Source organism: Protopterus annectens, chromosome 5.part1 (assembly GCF_019279795.1).
Source record: "Protopterus annectens isolate FY-2018-M chromosome 5.part1, PAN1.0, whole genome shotgun sequence".
NCBI lineage: Eukaryota > Metazoa > Chordata > Ceratodontiformes > Protopteridae > Protopterus > Protopterus annectens.
The window spans coordinates 723,008,472-723,036,036 of record NC_056736.1 but is presented as its reverse complement, the minus strand read 5'-3'; the positions used below and the strand labels follow the sequence as shown (position 1 = coordinate 723,036,036).

Here is a 27,565-nt window from a genome sequence, read left to right as displayed (position 1 = left end):
GTCACACCCAGCAGGGGGATGCACAAGCTTTCCCATATTAGGTTTGCCTCCTCTTTTAGACGTGTGTGTGTGTGTGTGTGTGTGTGTGTGTGTGTGTGTGTGTGTGTGTGTGTGTGTGTGTGTGTGTGTGTGTTCTGGTGTGAGAAGGCACCCACGTCTGCTAATAGTGCTCTGGTTAAGAACAAACATTTAACTGCAGTTGTGGAGAAAGGTAAAGCTACTGAAAATGTGTCTTACTTATCTTACTTACCTTACCTTACTTACCATATTTATTTAGTTAGTTAAAACCTTGTTTTGAAACTTGAATAGCACTTGAATGAGAGGAGGGAGATGGTGACAACTGAGACAGACTGTAAAGTAACCAAATTCATTTACCATGTTTAGTCATCTCTGCACGTAAGGGAGGGGATATTGTTGCCCAGTCTGAGAGCCATTTAATCTTTTGGCACTGTGAAAGAGTTTCACCATTGGTTTTATTTTTGTTTTTCAAGCTTACACCAAAACCTATAATGGTGAGCCAGTTAGGTTTACTGTAAGGTCATAGGATTACACAGTGCACCATATAATCAAAAACGTTTGTATGTGGCAGGAGGGTATATGTAGGAAAGATTGTTTGTGAACTCTTTAAACAGTGGGGGTTCCAGGGCCAAGTCCTGTGGGGGAGTCTTGAGACTTTTGTGGTTTAAGCTGCAATAAGTGGGTGCATTATTTCCTTGCATATTGGCCATGGAGAAGTTGTGTTGGAAATGCATGTATGAAAAAGGTATTCATTTTAGTTTTCAAGTATTTATTATTTTTTTGTTTTAATTTCCAGGTAGCGATTAAACAGATGAATTTACAACAGCAGCCTAAAAAGGAACTAATTATCAATGAAATTCTAGTCATGAGGGAAAACAAAAATGCCAATATTGTGAATTATTTAGATAGGTAAGTATTGCAGCTTAGACACAAGTTGCTTCCTCTCGCTTTTTGGGGCATCTAAAAATGTGGCCAAACTTGTGAAGAATTACTTGAAGGTGATTTGATGGGGTTATATGAGCTGCACTTCAACAAGCAAGATGAGCCAGGCTGAGCTTCTGGAATGCTCAGAAACATCTCTCACACAATGCCCAGGGAACAGTTCCACTATGAATTGTGTAGTTCATTTCTGAAGGCAGCTTATCACCTCTCATATTTTTTAATGGCACAAGGCAGCCAGGGCATTATACATGTTCACTGAATAAGAAAAGAACAAATGTGATATTTTTAGTAGTCATGCAGTTCCTTCTGCATACTTGTTACACAGAGTGAGAAGCAAGTCTGTTAAACATGCTGTTTTCATGTCATTGTATGTGCTTCAGGTTTTGATGCCCCCTTCTTTATGTGGTTGGAGGTCCTTGAACCCCTTTTTTATGCTGCACTGAGTAATGTTGTGTCATTCTAACAATTTTTGCTAAAGGTCATAAGCATCTGTATGTAAATGAAAGTGTAACTTTTTTCCTCTGTGGAGCTTTTCTCCCCGGGCCTCCGCTGAAAATGGACATGTATCCAGTCGGACCATCCCGGTCAACAAATGTAAAAAAAAAAAATAAATAAATAAATAAATAAAATAAAATAAAATGTAGGATGTGACTTGTATACAAGCTCCTAATTGCCACTTATGCTATAAATCTTTGCATACTGCCCCATCCCATCCCTGTTGGAATGGCCAGTACTCCCCATTAGAGGTTGACTGGGAAATAGCTTACCTCAGAATCGTAAACAAAAAGAAGTCTGACAATTGTCATTCAGTCATCTTTTCACCATCTAAGTGCCAGGCACACAGAATGTTAGAAACAAACAGGTTGTGGCAACCAGAGGTGGCCCCTGGGCATCTGCATTAACAAGGTGGTGGAAGGAGAATAACTACACTGACAGTGATAAGTGCTGTAGGAAAAGCTCTAGCCATAGTGTTTTAATATTGATAGAAGATTAATGCAAGATCGGCATCCCACACAGCCAACGATGTAGCCAGGCATACTGTGTGTACTCAAGGGAGTACATTTTTTTCTGAACAATTCTCAGAAAAAAATATGGCTATTGGAAACAAAAAGATTTATAACTGTCTTAAACTAATGCTTGCCACAAAGATCTGTGCATAGCTTGCTTACAAATGAAAAATAATCTCTCTTAGTTGCTGTTATGGGGCAACTGTTAAAAAGATACGACACTCCTTCAGAATTTAAGGGGTAGCATTTGGACATATGTTTTCTTTGAACACACATTAGTGGCAACAGTATAAGGTTGTGAGTATAAAATGAAAATTTCTGGCTACACCCCACCACCATCCTTCACCAAATGAGTACAGTGGCACACGACAGGTATGTGCAGCTTTCTCATGGTAAACCTGGCCAGACTGCTGTGGACATCCAGAGACTGACCAATAAACACTACCTCAGGTGTTGTTCAAGGGTGGGTTTTGTTGTTGTTGGGTAGAGATGATTTTGCTACAGAAGTAGTTGAACAAATCTAGGTATGGTACCGAGTTCTATGTAGTACCACAAAAATGCCTTGTGGATTTTAGGCGTTTAAGAAGAACATCATCTAATAAATGTATTCAATAAAATCTGCAACAGAGAACAAGTGAAGCAAGAATCTTCACCGTATAATACCTTAAAGCTCCTGTAGTGGAGGCCCATAGGATATATGCTAATCACCCCTTGAGAGCATACCACTGTTTCAGTTGCATGGCTTCTGAATGCCTGTGACTTTTTTTTTTTTTTTTTAGTCTGTACTTGATATATTCAGACCAGTAAAGCCAAGCACCACTAGCTCTAGACTAACAAGGTCAGTAAGAGGGTGGAACTAGTGGGGTTTAGTTTTATTAGCCTGAATACACCAGTAAAGATTTTAACAAGCAAAAGTACTGAAATTCATTTTTTTTTTTACTATCTTGGTATTAAGAAAATGTTTATATTTACAGGTACTAATATCAGGGATGGCCTTTGGTCAACTGGTTCCCTAGCCAAAAGGGCTCTGCAGCTCCCCCCACTCCACCTGGTGCCTCTTTCCTGGTCTACATGCACCATCCAGATTACTTTTTCTTTCTTTTTCTCACAATTTGTCTTACTGTATTCATTCAACATTTTAAAGAAATCATGTCTTTACTACAAAAAAAAAAAACAAATACTAGAAAAGCACCACTGCTGGAGCGGCACCCTAGGCGGCCGCCTGGTTGGCCTATGCCTGAGGCCATCTATGACCAATGTAGTAGGAGGTTTTGCTGCTGCATTTATCCTGTCTTCACTTTACAGTTTTTTTTTATGCAGCAATCCATGTCCAATACGCAAATTTTGTTGGTGTTTTGATTATTGCTGCTTAACAGTAAGCAGGTGGGTGTATACAGGAGTTAATGGATGTGGTTAAGAGTAGCAGTCAGGAGATATGGATAGGACAGAAGCTTATCCTGAGATTATTAACACACAGGTTGTGTATATCAGTATAATGCATGGCAAACCTTATGACAACTTAGTTGCTTTGTTAACACTTGTGTCATGCAACAAGCCGTAGTACTGCAGATTTTTTTTTCCATCTATGGAAAAAGACATCCTACAGGAGACTGACTGTAGCTCAAAAATCCCAAAGAGGTAAATGCTCCTCCATCGTACAGTATCAGCAACAGAGAATATCCCTTTGATCACAACCTGAATCTCCCCTGTCCCCCTGAGAGGCAGCCTTCTAAATTTCTCAGCATCTTGGGAAATGGCTACTTCGACAGGTGGGTTCATTAGACTCTTTCATCTCCTTAACTACTGGAAAATGGAGGCCAGCTGATTGACTATACTGATCATGATTCCAACTGATGCATTACTACACACAAGTCTCTGTCAGAGCTTCTGCTATGGTAATTTGTGCAACAGTAGTCTGAAAGCAGATTCAGTGCAGAGTTTGCAGAAATGCATATTTGTTTAAATCTCAGTTTTCTCTATGGTGGACAAAGGGGGGGGGGGTAGTCCCTGTCAGGGTGCAACAATGCTTGGTATTACCTGCAATCTCTTGGAAGTGGAGAGAGCACAGCCTCTTGCATGGAGGTATGTGCGGGGAGAGTTGTGCCCCCCCCCATAAAGCACTTAAAGACCCAAATAGATCCAGTTAGCAACAAGTCACTACTAAAAAAAAAATGGTGCCAACCACTGACAAACTTACAGTGATTTAATTGATCAAGTTTAGCAGTTTCATCTCCAGTACTGCAGGACTTCATCAGATGGTTCTGATGAAGTTTCACAGCATTGGAGATGAAAGTGCTAAATTTGATCAATAAATCACTGCGAGTCTGTCAATGGTTGGCATAATTTGTTTAGTATTTAAAAACTTTGTTTTGTCCTTTTGAACTTCACAGTGGCATTCTGTTTAGCAACAGAAACTGAAATGCCTTGTGCCACCACATAACTGTATTTTCTAAGTTGTTTGTTCTGGAGGAAGGGCTATTTTTGTTCCCTTATGTTAGTAACCACAAAAATGCGTTGTGCATTTTAGGCCTATGATCACTGCTACATAAAAACTCTGTCTTGCATTTAAGAAACACAACATCCATTCCTCCAAGAAAGGTAACCCCTAGGCCCATTTGTTCCTCTTGGAATGAGAGAGTGGCAGTGGGGAGTAGATTCATCACCTATATGAAACTGGGGGTGGGGGGTTTAAGGCCTTAAACTCTTCTGCACATGCCCAGTAGCTCCTTGGGGTTCAGCATGTGATGGCTGTTAGGGAGCAGTGTATCACTCACTTCCACAAGTGACATAATTCTTCAGATGGCTCTCCACATTTGAAGCCAACATTCCTGTAGCTTTACGGTTTTCTCTCTGGATTCTAAAATGGGACTTAAGCACCTGGACATTCTTTGCACCTCTTCCCCAAAGACAGGTGAGCTGTCAAAGCTGTGTTACTCCTCTGCTCCACCATGTCAGCTCCAAATGGTCATCAAGACATTATTCAGACCCCTGTCATCTAAGTTGCATTCAGTGCCGCATCCCTGTATGGTACTGGATCTAGACTGTTTCCTTGGAATTTTAGGATGAATCCATTCAAAACCCATTTCTTTGTCCATAAGACATTAGCCCTGCCTGCTGTTTAAAAGATTAACCAGAACATTTATTACCACACTTCATGGTTTCCTTTTTTATTTTATGAATATTAAGCTGCTTTATTAATTTGCCAGCTATGCATTTTTTAGCCTTTCTTTTCTGTCTGTATTCACCCTTTTTATTTAGCTTTGCTATATTTCTTGTAGCCTGTTTTCCCTAATACTTTTTGGGAGTGGAGAACTTTTTCCTTCTAAGCATTACTTCATAGGTTCATAGGTGTGTGTACTAGGCTAATGGCCCTGGAGCCTTTACAAGCCTAGCACATAGGATAAACCTGGTATCGTGTCACCCAACCTTGGTTCCAAGTGCCTCTGTCGAGTAGACCCACTGGAGTGATCCCCAGGGTGAATTTTCTATTTCCCATCCACTCATCAAGATTTCTGTCAAAGAGGCCAGTGACGTGCTCTGCTCGACATGTATGGGAAGTCTGTTCCATAGCATCGGCAGTCTCTGGGTTATGAACCTGTCCTTCCATCATGTTCTGTTGATTGTGGTAATGAGGTTGAGGTCTCTGGAGCATGTGGTGCAGAGGGATTGGGATTTCTTTAGATGTAGCATTTCTAACAGAGCTGGGTCAGACATGGCTTTGTAAGTCAAGCAGAGATGGCCTATAAGTAGGCGATATGAAACAGAGAATAGTTGGGAGTTTTTTGAGTCTGTCCATATAGGACAAGTGTTTAAGGTGTAGGATCCTCTTTGTGAGGTACTTTTACGGCCTCTCCAGTTGTTGCAGGTGTCTAGTGAGGTACATGCCAAATGGAGTGTTGTACTCTGATTGGCCTAATGAGGGAAGAGTAGAGGGAGACAATGACCTCTTTCTTCCTGGATGCAAAACCCTTAATAATGAGATGTGCCACATAGAAGGACTTTCTGACCACAGTGGCAATGGCAATGTGGTGGTTCCCAGATATCTTATAACGCCTTCTGTGTTCAGTGGACTACCATCAATGTGGTAATTCAAGGGAACCGGGTTTTTCCCAAAGGGGATTAAGACACATTTTTTGGTATTGAGCCTAAGGCCATGGTTCTGACACCAGTTGTTGGTGTCGTTGAGGCCTTTCTGTAGGATGTCAGCATCACTTGGGGAGTTAATAGCTCCCAACTTGCAATCATCTGCGAACGTTGTCAGCCAGAGTCCCTTCGTGTTTGCCTGGACTTCAGAGAAATCGATACCAAACGGGAGAGGACCCAGGACCGAACCCTGTGGGACTCAACTTGTGACTAGTCGGCAGTCTGACATGGAGTCGGCTACTTTCACACTGTGGGTTCTATCTGTGAGCCAGTTTGCAACCCACCTAGTGATATAGGGGTTGATGCCTAGCTTAGTAAGTTTTTCTATGATTCCTGAGTGGGAAATGGTGTCAAAGGCCTTGACCAGGTCAAGGTAGGCTGTATGAACCACCTTACCTTCATCTACAGCTCTGGTGACTGACTCAAAGTCAACTAAGTTGAGCAGGCATGCTCTACCCTTCACAAAACCAAACTGTGTAGGATCCAGAGTTTGGAAATTCCCTATGTCCTTGTTTATTAGGTCCGTGATGATGCATTCCATAGCTTTGCATATCAGACTCGTCAGGCTAATGAAGGGCGAAATTTCCTGGGGTCTGTAGTCGCTCCTCCTTTGTGGAGAGGGATGACTGTAGTAGTGCGCCATTCAGTACGGACAAAGCCTGAGGTGAGGCTGTGATTGGACAGGGCACACAGCTTCACTCTATAGTTCATGTAGAACACAGCCAGGGATACTGTCAGGCCCCATAGAAGCTGTATTCTTGGCCTTGGACAGTGCTGTTTTAACCTGTGCAGCAGTAATACTGTGTGGCTGGCAATCTACTGGTATTCTGATTGGTCCTTTGGGGGGGGGGATAAAGTTATCACTGAATCTGTTCGCCGGTATATTTGCAATATCTGTTGGCTCGGTATTGGAGATACCATTGTGCAGTAGCTCAGAGCAAATCTGGGTATTGCCATGGAGATTCTTTACATAACTATAGAAGGCCTTGTGGTTGTCTTTACTGTCTGCTGCAATTCTGTTTTCATAGCTAGCTTTAGAGGATTTGATGAAGGATCTCAACCTTTTGCTGAGGCTGATAAGGGAGTTTTTCCAGTCTTGGGACTTCACCTTATTACGCATCAGTTTCCTCTTCCTGTTGTAGAGTTTGTTTATGGCAGGGGAGCACCAGATTGCTTCCTCTTTTTTGAGGAGAACGTATTAGTTCTGTTGGGTATGGCGAGATCCATGCATTTGTGTACATGTTTGTACAATGCATTGGTGTATGATACGGCGGTCATGCAGCTATTTTCCATTTGCATGGGTGCCGTGAAGTTAGCCACCAAAGATGTCCTTCAAGGATGCATCTGCAGTCCTTACATATGGGTTGTCCTGCCTCAGGCAGCCCTTCGGTCGGCCGGATTCCAAAGTCTGGGTCCGATGTCAGCTGATGTCACCCTTTCCCCGACGTCAGAGCGCCTGGGGTATAAAAGTGTCAGCCGACGCCATCTTCCTCAGTCTTTCTTGCCGCGTGGTGCCTGAAGCAGAAGCAGTTCGCAAGTGCCGGTCGGCCAGCTCCTGTAACTTCAGCTACCGAAGACTTCAAAAAGCTAAGTACCCCGTTGGGGACTCTTTCTTGCCTCAGCCGATGTCAGATCAAACGCTTAAAGTTAATAATTGCTTGACTTGTGGGAAACAAATACCTCATAAGGATTTCCACTCCTACTGCCTCCCCTGTCTAGGCCCAGACCACGACGTCTCTGCCTGTACTGCCTGTGCCTCCTTCAATCGGCACACTCTTAGGCGTCGGTCGGAGTTTGCAGAGGAATTTTTTGGGGCTAGTTTCTCTTATAAAATGCCGTCGGAGACTCCGACTTCTCATTTAACCAAGAAACGGAAGGACAAGGACCGACACACGCGGACCGTGGTTTCGGCTGAAACTGCGCCTAGGCCTACCGCGAGTGTCTCGGCTGAAACCGAGTCCTTGCTACTTCCGTCCATTGAAACCGCTCAACCGACAGCCTCGGCCCCGGAGGCCTTTTCTGAGTCGGTTATAGAATTTCCCTCGGAAACCGGTGATGTGAGAGTGTTCAATCTCGCCGTTTGTTCTTACACATGGGTTCGGAGCCGATCCTCGGCTCCGTGTCGGCCGCTTGCAAGCTCTGCATCGAGAAGAAGCTCGAGACAACCTAATACCCACAATCCCCCTCTGCCTTTACCTCAGATCTAGTTTGCCGCTGCAGCGTTCGCATCACTGGGTCGAGCTCGAACAACTAAAGCTAAGATTAAGATTTTTTTCTTATTTCAACTAAATTTCTTCTATAAACTTTGTTTAGTGACTAAGTGTGTGTGTGTGGTACGGTTGAGGAATTCTCGGTTCCGTTTAAGTTTAATTTTAAACTTATTAGAGTTTCCCTCGGGGCCTACCACCCCTTTCTGAATTGACAACTGGATAGACATTTTTTCTTTAACTGGATTTGACAATTTCACCGGATTTGACTTACTACCTGGACTTGACTTCTCACCCTTTTTTTCCACATTAAATTTAAGATGTCTGAGAAGACTAAATATGGATTTAAGCGTTGCCAATGTGGGCAAAAAATGTCAGTTACTGACAATCATAGTTCCTGCGTCTACTGTCTTGGCCCTCTCCATCTGCAAGAAGACTGCTCTATTTGTCATTCTTTCAGTGGGAGGGTCATGACAGATAGGCGCAGGAAACTCATGGATAGGGGTTTATTGAAACCTTCCTTTCAAGAGGCTCTGGATGCTTCAGACCAGGCATCCAAATCCTCGAAGGAATCGAGGACGTCGGAGCCCAAGTCATCGGCTCCGAGCTCTTCGGTTAAGGTTCGATCACCGGTTCCACAGACCTTAGACCTCGGGGCCGAGTGTTCAACTGTTGTCAGTGTCCGAGCCTCGAGTCTTGGAACCGGTGACGGAGCTCCCTCCCCCGACACTGTTGAGGTCGGCTCCGTCTTCAATTCCTTCGACCCGTTCTTCCAGGCCCCTCTTCGACACCGATGTTGACCGCGTGATGCAGAAATTACTGGAGAATACGGCCTTATCCAAACTCATCTCAGTTTCCACCCAATTGGTGTCGAGACTTGAAGGCCTTCCATTATCTCCATCTGTTCCTCCTCCGAGACCTGTCCAGTCTTTGGAGCCGGAAGAGGCTGATCTACTGATTGTGGAGCCCTCGGTGCCAGAACCGTCCTTTTCTCGGTCGGCTCCATTCACCTCGACTCCGTCGGATCCGGTACCGGAGTCTCGGAGCCGAAGATCCATCCTTGGTTCTGGGACCGAGAGTCGAACCGATGTTTCGGTTCCGACTCTCCCTCTCGGGGCCTCGGCTCGGATCGACTCGGTTCCATCCTCGGGGTCGATGCCTTCGGTGCCAGTTTTGGGGATTCTCCCCATTTCTTCGGAACCGGGAGATACCTCGACTCGGGACCCAGGGGCCTTCGATCTCATGAGGAAGGTGTTGTCTACCCAGACAACCACATCAGTAGAAGCAGCCTCTCCTCCCCATAAAGGACCGTTATCCTCCTCTGCACCAATGGCCACATCCAAGCATCGAGCACCGGTGTCTCAGCCACCCCTGGAGGGTGCCCCCTCTTCCTCGGAGGCTTCTTCGGATGCTCCCCCCGAAGAAGTCCCTAGGAAAAGATTGTGTAAGAGGAGACACTTAGATTCTCCACAAGAATCATTGACATCGGACACTGACTTGGATGAGTCAGAAGGGTCCCCAAAGTCACCTTCAGAGGATGTCTCTTTTGCTGACATCTTGGAGATCCTAAAACAGAGAGGTGATTGGCAGTCCCTTCCCCCTTCTGAGGATGAGTCAGTCTTGCTGAAGGCATTTAGTGCTCACCCTTCCTCCTCCTGGGTCACTCCGCCCTTCGATGAGTTAATGGAGCTGATTGCTCGAATGGCGTGGGAGACACCTGACACGGTGGAACCAGTCCCTAGAAAGCCTAATAAGTATATTACTGCACCCCAAAACAAGGCTTACCTCACAAAGGGAGTTCCAGTGGACGCTATGGTGGTGGCAGCGGCCATGAAAAAGGAGATGTCGGAATCTTCCTCATCTGTCCATCCACCTAACAAAGATTCTAGGACTATGGACAGGTACGGGAAGCGCATTTTTAGTTCAGCGGCTTTTCTATGCGATCCCTGAACTATTTGACCCACTTTACACGTCTACAGAGGGATCTAATCAAAGAGTTGGGAGATACCCTCCAGGGTACTACAGATGCTGCTGTTTCAGAGAAAGTTACAGCACATCTCAATACCCTTACATCCATTGTTAACTCATCCATGAGGCTGATCTCATACGCAGCCGAAGGATCGAGTAGGGCAGCAGCTTCAGCGATTGCTCTTCGTAGACAATCCTGGATGCGCTTATGTTCATTTGCGGAAGCCTTCAAGTCTTCCTTTACTAACGCCCCATTTGATGGTGCCACTCTCTTTGGCCCCAAAGTAAAGGAGACCCTTACCTGGTGTGAACAGGAGGGAAAGACTCTGTCTGCTGTCGGAGTCCGTTTTCCACCCCATCCAGACCGTACCCCAAAGGGCAACGCGGTGGAAAAATGTGGTTTCGAAAACCCCAAGGATCTTTCCCAGGCACGCAGGGTGATGCCCCCTCTAGAGGCAGAGGAGGGGGCAGAGGTGGAAGACGCCGCCCTGGCGGCAGAGGGGGTCCACAAAACCAAGGTGACAGGGATACACCCCCTGGAAAACCTTTCCAGCACTCCTGAGAGGAGGCCCGACTGTCCTGCTCTGGAGGCAGTCGGGGGTCGCTTAGCTTTATACCCTCAGGCCTGGCAGAATCTTACTACAGACAACTGGGTAAAAAGCGTGGTTACCAGAGGTTACAGAATACCCTTTCTATCCACTCCCATTCCAAAGAGAAGACTCCCAGATGTGCCGCCCCATCTGCGAGACCCAGCAGCTATAGAAATTTCAAAGCTGCTAGAAAAAAAGTGTCATCCAACCAGTCCCAGTGGACCAAATAGGATTCGGAACTTACTCAAGGTTCTTTTTAGTTCCAAAGAAGACAGGGGACTGGAGGCCGATTCTGGACCTAAGCAACCTCAACACCTTCGTCAAGAAAGAAAAGTTCCGAATGGTCACGCTTCAATCGATCCTTCCAGCTATAGAAATTTCAAAGCTGCTAGAAAAAAAGTGTCATCCAACCAGTCCCAGTGGACCAAATAGGATTCGGAACTTACTCAAGGTTCTTTTTAGTTCCAAAGAAGACAGGGGACTGGAGGCCGATTCTGGACCTAAGCAACCTCAACACCTTCGTCAAGAAAGAAAAGTTCCGAATGGTCACGCTTCAATCGATCCTTCCATTCTTACAGAAGGACGACTGGATGTGCTCAATAGATCTGAAGGACGCATACTACCACATCAAAATGGCCAGGGCGTCCAGAGATCATTTGCACTTCCGGCTGGGAGCCAGTCACTATCAGTTTCGAGCCCTGCCCTTTGGTCTGACCTCAGCCCCCAGGGTTTTCACCAAATGCATGGCAGTGGTAGCGTCTCATCTGAGACGCCTAGGATTCCAGGTGTTTCCGTATCTGGACGACTGGCTCCTTTCTGCCACCACCCGGCGTCAACTGATACAGGCCAGGGATTACACTCTACAACTTTGTGTTCACCTCGGAATTTCCGTAAATTTCGAAAAATCTTTACTACAGCCATCACAGCATATCTTATTCATAGGAGCGGAATTAGATACGCATCATTTAATTCTACGGCTCCCTCCAGAAAGGATAGCCTCACTACAAAGCCACATTTCTCTCCTTCTGTCATCCAGAAAATCCCCAGCAAAACTGGTTCTGAAGGTCTTGGGTCTCATGGCAGCTTCTCTCATTGCGATACCATTGGGAAGACTGCACATGAGAGTTCTACAATGGCTACTGTTTGCACAATGGTCGTTCCAACAGCTACCTCTGACACACGAAATTCTGATTACAAACACATGCAAATCACATCTGGCCTGGTGGCTTCAGACTTGCAACCTTTCCAGCGGAAGACCATTGGTGCTACCCACGCCGACAGCTACGGTAACCACGGACGCTTCCCTGATAGGGTGGGGGGCATCTTTCAGGGACAGACAGTCCAAGGCGAATGGACAAATTTAGAGTACAATCTGCACATCAATGTTCTAGAGTTGAGGGCAGTGTTTCTAGCGTTGCAACACTTTGCTCCCCTTCTTCCTCTAGGGACTATTGCAGTTCAGACAGACAACATGTCTGTAGTCTGGTACATAAACAAGCAAGGGGGAACCAGGTCTTATCAGCTATGCAGAGAGGCCATGAGAATTTGGCAATGGGCGGAGTCCACGGGTCGCTTTCTGATCGCAACGCACATCCCGGGGTCATCCAACGTCATAGCCGACTGGCTGAGCAGAGCAATCCTGTTGCCTCACGAGTGGTCCCTCAAACAGTCAGTTGCGAAGACAATTTTTCGCAAGTGGGGCCAGCCTTCCTGCGATCTTTTTGCGTCTCCAGTGAACGCCAAATGCAGGAGCTACTTTGCCCTATTACCCCCTCCAGGGGAAGTCCCCAGGGACGCGCTGGTGCACGATTGGCCCCCGGGTCTCCTGTACGCTTTTCCTCCCTTTCCCCTGATTGCAAAGTTTCTGCAGAAAGCCAACAACCTTCAAAGGACGATAATCCTCATTGCCCCATTCTGGCCTCGTCAAATTTGGTTCCCCTTTCTTTTGCAACACCGCATTCAGGGACCTTGGATTCTGGACCCAGAGCCAGATCTACTGACTCACTCATCAGGAGTTCCTCATCCCTCTCTCGAATCACTCCATCTAGCAGCTTGGCTGCTCCGCTTCCCTTTTTAGCCAGGCCTGATTCTCTTACACCGGCAGTTCAGAATATACTAGTGGCTTCTCATAAAGCTTCCACTACAAAGACCTACACTAGTAAATGGAAGCGTTTTGTCTTCTGGGCAAATTCACATAATTTGGACCCTGTCATAGCTCCGTTAAACAAGATCTTGGAGTTTTTAACAGAATTGTTCCATCAAGGAGCTTCTCCCGCCACTTTAAGAGTGCAATTGGCTGCCATTTCCAACTTTCATGTGGAAGAATGTGGGGCACCTATTATGGCTCTCAGACTTTGTAAGGCCTTTTTAAAAGGATCTTTCCATATTAGACCACCAGTTAGAACTCCTACATCACCTTGGAATCTGAACCTTTTACGATCTAAATTGATGTTGCCCCCTTTTGAACCAGCCTCCTCTTGCCCATTGAAGTATTTATCGTGGAAGACTCTCTTCTTGGTAGCCATTACATCCACTAGGCGAGTGTCTGAGCTTCAGGCTCTTTCTATTAAACACCCTTATTTGATCTTTCACTCTGACAGAGTATCTCTTTGCACTAATCCATCCTTTCTCCCCAAAGTTTGCTCTACCAATAACATTAATCAGTCAATTTAATTACCTACCTTTTTCAAGAATCACTCTAATAAGTTAGAGTATATGTTACACAAATTGGATGTCCATAGACAACTCAGGTTTTATTTGGATAGAACAAAGGATCACAGGAAATCTGATCAATTTTTTGTAGCCTTTGCTGACAGCAGGAAAGGTGTAGCGGTTACTAAACAAACTCTTTCCAAATGGCTAACTGATTGTATTATATACGTTTATGATTCTTCAAATCAAACTTTATCTGTCAAACCTAAAGGACATTCTACAAGATCAGTGTCTCCATCCCTGGCTCATGCAGTTCGCCTACCATTAGACACGATTTGTGCAGCTGCTACTTGGGCTAAACCACATACATTCATCTCTCATTACAAAGTGGACAGGGTTTCTAGGGACAGGGCAACCTTTGGTTCCACTGTGCTCAAGAACGTTCTCCCGTGAGTTCCTCAGGAACATGGAGCTAGGGACGCTACCCATGTGTAAGAACAAACGGCGAGATTGAACACTCTCACATATAGAAGTTATGTCCTTACCATAACGTTCCATGTGGAGTGTTCATCTCGCCTTTGTTCTTGCATTCCCACCCTCCCACCCTCAGGAAGAACGTTCAATTTGGTGCCTGGTCTGGAGTATTCTCCTTCTGCATTTGCAGTGGTTGTATATGTATGATGTACATGTGTATATATATATATATATATATATATATATATATATATATATATATATATATATATATATATATATATATATATATATATAGATGATTTCTTGCTTTATGTAATTTTTGGCATGAGTGTGCTCTCTCTGACTGCTGGTTTGCTTGCAAACTAGATCTGAGGTAAAGGCAGAGGGGGATTGTGGGTATTAGGTTGTCTCGAGCTTCTTCTCGATGCAGAGCTTGCAAGCGGCCGACACGGAGCCGAGGATCGGCTCCGAACCCATGTGTAAGAACAAAGGCGAGATGAACACTCCACATGGAACGTTATGGTAAGGACATAACTTCTATTTCAGGAACCTACCGACACCATTCCCCTAGACAAAACTACACCAGCACATGGAGCAGCCAGGCCCCCTGCATCCATGTCCATAAAAGCATTCACTAGGGCTAAAGCTGCTAAGCAACAAAAAACTCTGCCTCCCAAGTCTATTTCTCAGGGATCCACTACAGGTTCTCAGATACTAAGTTTGGCTGAGGACCTTATTTCCTTAATTAGGGGGGCTCAGCCTCATCCGGACAGGGGCTCTCAACCCCCACTAGACAAAAGGCCCAGGGTTGAGTCTGCTGAACCTCAGTCCTCTGATGAGGCCTCTGATGGATCTGCTCTATCAGACTACCAGGAGGAGGCCTTCACGGCCTATGAGGATTCTGATGCAGAGGAATCTATTCCCTCTGCCTCCCCTCCTGAAGAGCTGTCCTTTGGGGAGACCCTTCACTCCATGAGAGAGCATTTTCAATGGCAGGGCCAGGAATTCTCCGATTCCAGGAAGAGATTAAGGACTTTTCTTCATTTACCTCAGCATAGACCTTTGGCTATTCCTCCTGTTTTAAGTGTCATTGATGATGTGTATTCTGAGTCTAGCACTACCCCTGACACCCTTCCTCCGGCTCCTGTTAAACCCGATAGGTACTACAGGGTCCCAGACTCGCATCATTTCCTTTACAAGGCCCACTCTGCTGACCCAGAAACTATTTCCCAGGGTCCTAAAGGGGTTGCAGCTGCCACTACTAAATATCCACTCCCCTCTGAAAGGGAGTCCAGGTATTTAGAGAGATGGGGTAAAAAAGTGTACACTTCTTCCACTCTGTCTATGAGGGCTTTAAATTGTCAATTTCATATGATACAGTACCAAGAATATTTGTTAGATGAATTGCAGAAAAAACTGTCTTCACCTGAACCCCTAGATCGTAAGTCACTTCAGGATCTGGTACATAACTCACAACAGGTTAGCAACCATTTCTTGCAGTGTGGTTATGATGCATTGGAAGCTTCATGTAGGTCAGCAATAACAGGTGCAGTCATACGTAGACATGCTTGGCTGAAGGAACAATCTCTGCCAGATCATGTTAAGGCTAAGCTTCTGGATGCTCCACTGGAAAAGCAAAAGTTATTTGGCTCCACTGCTCAAGAGGTCTTAAAGAAATTTGAGGAAAAGGCTAAATCTGTACAAACAGTCAAAAATTTCCTCCAGGTACAACCACCAAGATTCAGCAGAAATTGGCCTTCTAAGAATTGGTCCTTTCCAGACAGATTTCAAAGAGGCAAGAACAGGCGTGCCAGAGGTAGAGGGCAAGCTAGAGGCTCATACAGAGGACGTCAATGGCAGCCTCCTAACCAGAGAGGTAGTGCAGGACCAACAACTGCTGCACAAGGACAGACTCGATGACTTCACCTTAACCCCTCCGACCAGGGCTCAATTAGAAGCACCTTTGGGTGGAAAGTTGTCTTTATTCTCAGAAAATTGGCACAGTATTACAAGGGACAAATGGACACTGCAAATAATAGACAAAGGATACAGGTTCCATTTCCATACATTACCAGAAAGAAAGGGAATGCCAAACCTGCCACCAAATCAGAGGGCAGAGGCGTTAAAACAAATTGCCAACCTATTGCAAATGAAAGCTATAGAAAAGGTTCCTTTCACAGAACAAGGCCAAGGATTTTATTCCAGACTATTCCTTGTCCCAAGAAAAGAAAAACAATGGAGGCCTATTCTTGATTTGTCCGCACTGAATACTTATCTCATTGTGCCAAAATTCAAAATGCTGACCCTACAGCAACTCCTTCCCATGCTGGGCAAGGGGTCTTGGCTGGTAACTCTAGACCTCAAGGAGGCATACCTGCATGTCCCTATCAGACAAAGTTGCAGAAGACACCTCAGATTTCTTGCAGGTTCAGAGCATTATCAATTCTCAGCATTGCCCTTTGGCTTATCTACTGCGCCCAGAGTATTCACGAAATGCCTGGCATCAGTAATTGCACATTGCAGACTTGAGGGGATTCAAATATACCCGTATCTGGACGACTGCCTTACACAAGCGGACAGCCAACAAATTTTGGAAAAACATTTGAATTATGCCATCCGCCTACTGCAGGCCTTGGGATACACAGTCAACATTCACAAGTCAAGACTTGTGCCATCCCAAAGAATAACTTTTCTGGGTGCGGAACTAGATACAACCACCCAAATGGCTTTTCTCACAGAAGAAAAACAGACAACTACTGGATTACTTCAAAAATCTGACAAAACAAACTCAGATGACTGCAAGGAAAATCCTGCAGGCCCTGGGTTACATGGCATCGTGCATTCTTCTGATTCCACAAGCAAGGCTGCATATGAGAAAACTACAATGGTACCTAAGGAGTTTATGGTCTCAGCACAATCGCAGCCTAGAAGCTTTGATACCACTCATTCCATGCCTTCAAAAGGAATTCCTGTGGTGGGCCCAAGCAAGCCAGTCAAACAGGGGTCTGCCTTTCAGCAAACCAGTAACCAGTCAAATCATTACCACGGACGCTTCAGACCATGGATGGGGAGCACATATGGAGGACAGATGCATCCAAGGTCTATGGACTCAGAAAGAATTGCGCATGCACATAAACCAAAAGGAAATGCTGGCAGTGATTCATGCAATCGAGGCCTTCAAGCTCTTTCTACATCAAGGCCACCTGCTAATAAGGACAGACAATACCACAGTTATGTGGTACATAAACAAGCAAGGAGGTACCCATTCCTACCCTCTTTGCAGACTAGCAATGAATCTTTGGGAACTTTCCCTAAAACTCAATATAGAGCTGCAATCCCAGTTTGTGCCAGGAAAAATAATATACTGGCGGACAGCCTAAGCAGAAATACCATGGACCCACACGAATGGATGCTGCACCCAGACATCTTCCTTCAGATAACACAATCATGGGGGAGGCCGGACATAGATCTTTTTGCCTCCCATCACAATCATCAGCTGAAGAAATTCTGCTCAAGGACATACCACCCACAAGCATGGAAAGTGGATGCCCTCTCTTTCAGCTGGAATACTCTAACAGTGTATGCATTTCCACCACTCCCACTAATGACCAAGGTCTTACTGAACATCAAGACAGAGCAGCCAAAAATGATTCCAATAGCCCCGGACTGGCCAAGGCAGCACTGGTACCCACTGTTACGGAGCCTGTCACACACGAAACCGTGGCCTCTACCACTATGGTCACTCCTTCTGACACAGCACAATTACAAAACTCTGCACTCCAGCCTGAAAACCCTGCAGCTGACAGCCTGGAGAATACCTTGACTCCTCACCAGGAAAAGCTATCTAAGAGGGTGAAGGATATCATCATGGAAGCTCGCAGACCTTCCACGAGAAAGACATATTCAGCAAAATGGAAAAGATTCCACACTTGGAGCACCGCACAGGGCCTAGATGCCACAGTGATGAGCATGGCACATATCCTGGAATACTTGGCAGAAATGCTCCACTATGGCCTTTCTTACTCTTCCATAAAAATTCATGCTTCAGCAATTTCAGCAGAATACAACAATGATCCACCTGTCTTCTCTCATCCTCTCCTAAGGCAGTTTCTAAGAGGAATTTAAAAACATCAATCCTCCAAGAAAACCACCAGTGCCTACATGGGACCTTAACTTCATGTTGGAAAAGTTGACTCTACCTCCCTTTGAACCAGCAGCATCTTCAGAGTTACAGTTCCTGTCTTGGAAGACTGCCTTCCTTCTGGCCATAACCTCAGCAAGAAGAGTATCTGAATTGCAGGCACTCATGGCAGTACAACCATTTCTTATTTTTTCATCAGGACAGTCTCTCCTTGAGAACCAATCCTTCATTCATGCCAAAGGTGGTATCCAGGGTCTCATTGAACCAAGCTATTCACCCGCCTACCTTCTTTCCAAACCCACAAAACAAGGGAGAGAAACTTCTGCATACCCTGGACATTCACAGACAGTTACGCTACTACTTGGACAGAACTAAGACTTTCAGAAAAACTGACCAGCTGTTGATAGCATATGCTGCAGGCATTCAAGGAAAAGCAATTTCCAAACGGACAGTTTCAAAATGGATAGGAAATTGCATTCGATTCTGCTACTGTTATCATGGAAAAGCTGTGCCAGCTAACATCAGACCTCATTCCACCAGAGCTACAGCCACCTCCACAGCCTTCTTAAGAGGGGTGGCTACCAAGGACATTTTAGAAGCTGCTACATGGAGCTCCGTGCATACATTTTCCAAGCATTACAATTTACCCTTATATTCCAGATCCAGAGCAGGCTTTGCTACGGCAGTCCTGCAGGGCATTTTAGCTACACCATAATTTTCTTAGAGCCTACCACCCCCAGCTTGGCTATGGTATTCTACCCATATGTAAGGACTGCAGATGCATCCTTGAAGGACATAGTACAGTTTTGTACCTACCATAAATGTAGATGTCCGATAGGTATGCATCTGCAGTCAGGTTTACCCTCCCTCCTTCCCCTCTGTGGTACTTCTTGGGTACTTATCCCTCTTATAGCTAGCTGGGGTTATCTATTATGGTGTATTTGTTTTATATTACTGTGCATGTTTGCAATATTTTGTATTTCTACCAAATTTAACCTTCCTTAGAGGGCACCTGGCATCTGGGGCAAGAAAAACTGAGGAAGATGGCGTCGGCTGACACTTTTATACCCCAGGCGCTCTGACGTCAGGGAAAGGGCGACATCAGCCGACGCCGGACCCAGACTTTGGAATCCGGCCGACCGAAGGGCTGCCTGAGGCAGGACAACCCATATGTAAGTTCTGCAGATGCATACCTATCGGACATCTACATTTATGGTAGGTACAAAACTGTACTTTTTTAGGAGCCCAAAGTTAGCTTTGGAGAAGTTTTTTCATGGTGGTTACCTTTGTTGGGGGGGGTGGGAGGGATGTGGATTTCCAAGGTGATTAGCTTGTGATTGGCTCTAACCAGGGAGGAGTTGACTATTGGTGTAGAGCAACGGTCAACCATGTTAGTTATGACCAGGTGAAGGATGTTGCTACCTCTAGTGGGAGTAAGAACGAGTTGGTCCAGGGCATTGGAATTAATGAATTCCAGAAAGCGTTGGGCAGGTGTATTGGTACATAAGTAGTTTTCCCAGTTAATAGAGGGGTAGTTGAAGTCACCCAGTATGAGTGTGTTAGGTTGGACCCTAATATTCTCCAGGGTGCTTAGGAATGTGGAGTGTGAATCTTGGGACATGGTTGGGGACCTATAGCAGGCCATGACCTGAATCGTTGTCTTACCCAATGTTAACTGCACCCGAAGTATCTCAGATGCATTATGTTGGGCTACCAGTCTGGAAGTGTGTGCATCCTTTATGAATATGGACACTCCACCGCCTTCGAAGCGTCTGTCCAAGTTCTGGGGCTGAAAGGTGTGGAATGAGTTGTAGCCTGGTAGTGCAGGGCTGGTTTCTGCTGCCTTGAACCAGGTCTCTGTTACAGCACAAATGTCGAATTCTCCATTTTAAGGAGTACTTCGAGCAAGTGCATTTTGGGATTTAGACTTCTAGCGTTGAGCAGCACGACCCTCAAATTGCATTTGTTTGTAGCTGTTATGGTGGTAATTTGGTCTTTGTTGATTTACTTCATTTGTGAGTGCACCGTTCTACAGTAATCTATATCGTAATGTGTATAATCATTGCATTTGTATCTACTTCTGTATGTAATAGGTTCATCGGTTAATACTAGGCTAGTTGCCTCTCTCAGACATTTTAAACCTAGCCAGTTCCCCCCAAAGCTAAACTTTTCTGTTTGTATTTCTTTCTTAACATTGTGATGTAATGTCCTGTGTCTTTTATTGACTCACTGGGATCAGTGCACTACCCTGATAAATAAACTTAAACTTCATCTTTATTAATGTTTGTACTACTAAACAGAGTATAAAAAAACAAATATACAGAATCAATTAAAATGTATGTGCTAAATAAAATGAAACTTGTAATAATAGAGAAAAGCAATAATAAACCAAAATAATAAAATAGAAATAAAGCAAAAATTAAACCAAAGTGTCTATTGCTTGCATTACAAAGGACCAGCTCAAAGATAAACTGACGTGATGAGCTGCACTATATGTAGGTGTGGATACAGTTATATTCAGCTCCACAATCAGAAACAAATGATCATACCTCTCAACTTCTTAGAGCAAGAAATCTGAACAAAACCTAAAGGGACATCATGTTAAATAATCTTATAAACTTAGAAATCTACTACAATTACAAGATTTGTTAGCATGCATTTTCTGAAAGATATGCAGTCTGAAATTCAAATGTATTCCATTATTTTGTGGCTTCAATCATCAGTGATTTGTCAGAAAACATCAAGTTTTATGAGGAATGGACCAAAAATATGAGACAAAAATCTGGGCATTCTGCAAAAATCTGGACAGTTGACAGGTATGCTGATGATGAAATCCTCATCTTCTGCATATTGGCACTTACCTGTATTGACAACAACAGTTCTTTACAGTAAACTGATTGGAAAAGAAATGCAGGCAGTCTCCTTTTCCAGTTGGTGTAAAACAAATCTGTCAGTAACAGATATTCTTTTTTCTGAGTAGTGATGGTGTTAGGCAAAGGGTTTTTCATAGGGTAATGAGTAGAGCTGTGGTTAGTGGCAGGGTTAACGTTAACACATGATTGAGAATGGGCAGTAGGGCTTCACCCCCTTATCACTTTACTTGTGTGTTTGCCTTGCCCCTAACCCCAGTCCTATACATTACCTTACAAAAAAGCTTTCCCTATCAGTACCGCTACACAATACACTTGGATACACATCCCATATGTTAGACACACATGCAACACTAAATCTATCCCCTTACTCAAACCCTAACCTGCAAACTGTTGCACTCCCTCCCCACTTACCATCACTAAACGCATGTACCACGCAACATTCCTTTGATCGATCACCTCAGCACTTAGAGTGCTATTAATTAAAAAAAAAATGCAAGAACACTTTGCAAAATAAACCAGATTACAACCTCAACTGCTGCCATAGGTTTATCTGCAGTAGAACATATTAAAAGAAATGTTATCATAGCTGACAAAAATCTTTTAAGTAAATAATTGTACTGCTGAAGTAATGTCACTGGACATAATGAAAATATTACATTTGTGTAGATGTTGTACACAAGATGTTGGTGGTAAAAATCTGCAAACTATGTAGGAAGTGTATGGTATTTACTGTAATGCTGTTAACTTGTGTTAGTTTTCTTTGTGTATTTTGGCTAAATGGTGTACCAGTTGCTTGCCTGTTTTGGCTGCACAGTAAAATAAGAAATGTAAAGGTAGCGAGAGAGAGAAAGAAGGTGATTCAGTGGGTGCTGTAAACCTTCTGCTTTGCAGCACTGCCCTCTTGTGTCTCTGAAAGGAAGTGTGTTCCCAGTTAGCTTTCCCTCGTGTCTTGCAGAAGTAGTAGTAGATTTGTAGATTACCAGACTAACAACCAGTGGGGGGCTTTCCAAATCTAGTTTTCCTGAAATAATAATAATAATGTCCTGTATCCAAATAGGAAATTGAGAACCAGGCATATACTTCTCAACTGTCCAGATTTTTGCCTCATATTTTTATTGTGACCCCCCATACAATTTGTGGTTTTCTGGCAAACTGAGGATTGATGCAACTATAAATAGTATTATATAATGACAAACATTTGAGTTTTAGACTTCGTATCATTTGAAAATGCGCAATAATTTAAAAACTATTATTCCAGAAACTTTCCAACTGTACAGTAACAATATTTAAAATCTGTCCATGTTTTTGGGCCTTTGTCCCCCGTCCCCCCATCCCCCCACCATTGTTTTTGACTTTGTCCTGATTTTTTGCACTGAGTAGTTGAGAGTCATGGGGCCAGGTATTTATAAGCTACTTCTTTCTATGATCAGGTTTTATTGCAGTGTAGCAGCAGAACCAAAAATAAATGAGGCCACTGACCTGTTCTCAAGCCTATAGGTTCATAGGTTGGTACTAGGCTATCAGCCCTAGGGCTCTATACAAGCCTAGTCATAACAATTTCCTGGGTATTTCTTCCCACAATACAATGGACAGATTTTAAATATTGCTCCTGTACAGTTAGAAAGTTTCTGGAATAACAGTTTTTGAATTATTGCATATTTTCTAATGATTCAAAGTCTAAAACTCAGATGTCATTATGAACTATGCTGCAAATTTAGATATAATGAATGCACAAAGAGACTTGACAGTTATCTTGATCTAGAAAAACATTCTGACCCTTTGTGACTGAAATGAGAAACTATTAGCAAGCACAGTAAAACTGCAGTATGCCATGTAGGTGCGTAAACTGAATTGAAGGTCTGCAAAATGCATAAAACTGTAGTCTATGCAAAATGTGGTAGCTGCACACTTTGTCACATTAGATTAATGTGTTGTAGAATGCAGCATTTATGGAATTCAGTGGCAGATTGGTTAGGGCACCACCTCACAGCTACAGGATCCAAGGTTCAACTGACTTCCAGTTAGTCTCACTTTGTGGAGTTCTCGTGTTGTTCTTGAGTTTGTTTTTTTTTTGGTGGTGTCTTTTCTCTTCCCAGAGTCTTGCTGGTTGGATGTTTACTGTAAAATGTGTGTATGTGTTATATTTCCTATAAATAAAGAAGCTGCAGCCGGATGGCGGCAGTTAAGTAAAAGGTCAGTGACAATAACCAGATCTCTCAGATTGATGAGTGTCGAAACAATTTTTGCTAGTGTTTGGGGACCATACGAGTAATGCAGTCACTTGAGATTCATGATGCTGACAAAAGGTCAGTGTATTTCATCAGACAGTTTAATCCATGAGTGGCCGTTCCTGAGATTCCTAAATGGAAATTGGGTATGTAAACTTCACCACAGGCTCCTCAGTCATAATATTGCAAAGTGCCGTAAGCAAAAGCATACAGGAAGCATGTGATGTAAAACTTGTTTGAAGTGCTTGTGCCTAAAGACTGTACATTATAAAGTTGTTATAGTGTCAGTGGCAAATAGTGCACTCATCTTTGATGCTGAAGATCAGAAGGTTGCAGGTTCTTGCTTCTCAACAGGTGGTCGGATTAATTTTCAATAGTGATACTACAGATGTTCTTCATGTTTCACTGTTGCAGTCATAACTGTAGGGTGCTCCTGCCGGCAGGCAGCCCGAGGTCGGCCAGAATCCCAAAGTCTGGGTCCGGCGTCATCTGTACAAGCTAGTACCCTGACGTCAGTACGCTCTGGTACATAGCCCTCAGGCAACGCCATCTTCTCCAGTCTTTCTTGCCATGCGGTGGAAAGCAGCTCGCAAGTCGTTGGTTGGCGATTTTCGAACAGCGTATTTTGTTGTTGTCGGTCCGAAGTTCTTACTTCTCTTCTCAAAGCTAAGTACCCCGTTGGGGAATCTTTTTCTTGTTCCTCCGATGTCAGAAAAAGTTAATAATTGTATATCGTGTGGGAAACAAATACCTCATAAAGATTTCCACTCTTACTGTTTACCTTGCTTAGGCCCTGACCACGACGTTTCTTGTTGTCTGTTCTGTGCCAGGTTCAATTCTCGTACTATCAAGCGCAGGTACGATTGGGCTTTAAATTATTTTGGCAGACGCTTCAATTACAGAATGTCGTCGGACACTACCGGAATTCAAAAGAAGCGCAAAGACAAAGACAGGCCTCCGAGGTCCAAACAGGACTCATTGCAGCTGGAGCCAGCATCCGGTTCGGCTGTCGTCAGTGAGGTGCTTTTGCAGCCCCTGTCGTCTGCCACTTTTGAACCGATGGCCGATACGGACTCCCATGGGGAGCCATCAAGGCCTACTATTTTACCTGCTGCAGGACCTTCGGACGTCGCTCCCTCAGATGGGTCCGGAACCGCTGTGCAGGTACCGGCTTCTGAGGGGGTTTTCAGGCCTACTCATATCACTATTTCAAAGGCAAAGACAAAGACTCCTGTTAAGTCTAAAGTTCCTGCCCAAGCTACTTCTGAATCTACTCCCAGGACACAGAAGCAATTATTAAATATGGCTGAAGATTTACTTACCATGATTAGGGGGTTCTCACCCCCCACCTGAAAAAAGGCCTCGACAGGATGTTCCTCTGGATTCCTCTGACCAGGCTTCTGTATCTTCTGTCTCTTCCTCTGATCAGGAGTATTCCTTTCCTCCTTATGAGGATTCGGATGCTGAGGACTCTTTGCCCTCTGCCTCTCCGCCTGAAGATTTCTCTTTTGGGGAAACCTTGCATGAGATGAGGGAACATTTTCATTGGGAGGGTCAGGAGTATTCTGCTTCCAAGAAGAGGCTTAGAGAATTCCTTCTTCTTCCTCAACATAGGCCTTTAGCTATCCCTCCTGTTCTTGACATTGTGGATGATGCTTTTTCTGAGGCTAATTTGAATCCTGATTCCATGCCTCCTGCTCCTTCTAAGCCTGATAGGTTCTATAGGGTTCCTGACTCTCATTTATTCTTATTTAAGAGCACTTCTGCGGATCCTGAAACTATTTCTCAGGGCTCTAAGGCTGCTAAGGTTGCTACTTCTAAGAATCCTATTCCCTCTGAGAAGGATTCTCGTGCTTTAGACAGGTGGGGAAAAAAGGTATATACTTCTGCTACCCTGTCTGTAAGGGCTTTAAATTGCCAGTTTCATATGTTTAAGTATCAGCAATTTCTTTTGTCTGTTTTAAAGCAAAAGCTTGCTTCCCTTCCTGCATGTGCAGAGGATAAGGAACTTCAGGATGTATTGCATGCAACTGAACAAGTGAAAAAACATAGTTTGCATTGTGGTTTTAATGCCTTGGATGCTTCTTGCAGGGCTGCAGCCTCTGGTACTGTTATCAGGAGACATGCCTGGCTTCGTGAACAAAGTTTACCTGAACAGGTTAAGGCTAAGTTATTAGATGCCCCTGTTCAACATGATGTTCTTTTTGGGTCTAAAGCTGAGGAGGTTATTAAAAAGATGGAAGAAAAGGCAAAATCTATGCAAACTGTAAAAGATTTCTTGCAAGTTCAGCCTCCTAGATTTTCCAGGAATTGGCCCTCCAAAAATTGGTCCTTTCCCACGTCTGACAGGCCTCAAAGGGGAAGATATAGGCGCTGCAGAGGTCGTGGTCAAGCTCAGGCCTCTTACAGATCTAGACAATGGACTGCTTCTTCACCTAGAAGGGGAGAAGACAGATCCCAATCTCAAAGAAAACAAACTCAATGACTCTCTCGGTTGGGCTACAGGACCCCTTCACCTGGATGCCCCTCTCGGAGGAAAACTGTCTCTTTTTTACAGAAATTGGACTCATATTACCCAGGACAGATGGGTATTGGACGTGATTTTAAAAGGCTACAAATTCCACTTTCATACTCTGCCAAGGGCTTACGGATGGCCAGATCTGCCAAAACATCAATGGTCAGAGGCCTTAAATCAAGTGGATGCTCTTCTGGTCATGAGAGCCATAGAGCCTGTTCCACTCTCAGAGATGGGAAAAGGTTTTTATTCAAGACTGTTTCTGGTTCCAAGAAAACAAAGCTCATGGAGACCTATTCTGGACCTTTCTGTGTTAAACACCTTATTGGAAATTCCAAAATTCAAGATGCTTACTCTGCAGCAACTAATTCCAATGCTCTCTCAGGATGCCTGGATGGTGACATTGGACTTAAAGGAAGCATACTTACACATTCCCATCAGGCAGGAACGCAGGAAATTCCTCAGATTCAAGGCAGGTTCGAGACACTTTCAATTCTCTGTACTGCCCTTTGATTTATCTACTGCGTCCAGAGTCTTTACCAAGTGCCTGGCACCAGTAGTGGCTTATTGCAGGCTTCAGGGGATTCAGATTTACCCCTATTTGGACGACTGCCTTATTCAGGCAGACAGCAAGGATCTTCTACTTCTACATCTGGAATTTGTTCAACGTCTTCTCTCCCTTCTGGGATTCTCAGTGAACACAAAAAAGTCACATTTGATCCCTTCTCAACAAATGGTGTTCTTGGGAGCCCTCCTGAATACGACCTTACAAAGGGCCTTCCTCACTCCAGAAAAACAATCACAGCTGGCTTCAATTTTCAACACCTTGGCAACTCTATCTCAGCTCACTGCAAGGAAATTCCTGCAGGCTCTGGGCTACATGGCTTCCTGCATTCTGTTGATTCCAAATGCAAGGCTTCATATGAGAAAGCTTCAATGGTACCTGAAAAGTGTATGGTCACAGCATTACCACGATCTGGACATTCTGATTCCTCTGATCCCCTGCCTCCAGAAGGAGTTCCTCTGGTGGTCCAGGGTGTGTGCTTTAAACGAAGGAAAGCCTTTTCGTCTACCTCAACCTTCTCAAATCATAACCATGGACACCTCGGATTATGCTTGGGGAGCACACTTTCTAGACAGTTGCCAGCAGGGAACCTGGACAAAGGACCATCTTCACTGGCACATCAATCTGAAGGAGATGTTGGCAGTTCAAAATGCTCTTCTAGCCTTCAAGAACTTTTTGCAACCAGGGCCTCTGCTAATTCGCACAGACAACACCACAGTCATGTGGTACATAAACAAGCAGGGGGGTTCTCATTCATACCCCCTTTGCAGACTAACTATGGCTTTATGGGACACAGCTCTAAATCTGAATCTATATCTCCAGGCTCAAGTCATTCCAGGAGAACAGAATCTCTTAGCAGACAGCCTGAGCAGAAACATTTCAGATCCTCACGAATGGATGCTAGACACCAACTTATTCAACAGGATTACTGCAGTTTGGGGATGTCCCCAGATAGATCTGTTTGCATCCCATATCAATCATCAGCTGCCTCGCTTTTGCACCAGGTCCTTCCACAAAACAGCTTGGAAAGTGGATGCCATGTCCTTCAGCTGGAGAAGCCTTTCGGGATATGCCTTCCCTCCTCTTCCTCTACTTCCTCGGGTATTACTGAAGATAAAACAGGACAAGCCCAAGTTCCTCATCTTGATTGTTCCAAATTGGCCTTGACAGTTTTGGTATCCAACTTTAAAGCACCTGTTCTTGGAGCCTCCTTGAATTCTCCCTTTAAACCCTTCTCTT

General features: G+C 44.4%; 1 protein-coding gene across 2 annotated transcripts in view; it reads left to right on the top strand.

Annotated features, from left to right (window-relative positions):
• Positions 1 to 27,565, top strand: part of PAK1 (p21 (RAC1) activated kinase 1) — a 1,330,007-nt gene that overhangs the window by 1,184,415 nt on the left and 118,027 nt on the right. For both annotated transcript variants that reach the window (XM_044073352.1, XM_044073351.1), the window contains one exon: positions 815 to 927. In XM_044073352.1, the coding sequence (XP_043929287.1) occupies positions 815 to 927 (113 nt within the window). The remainder of the gene's footprint in view (positions 1 to 814; positions 928 to 27,565) is intronic.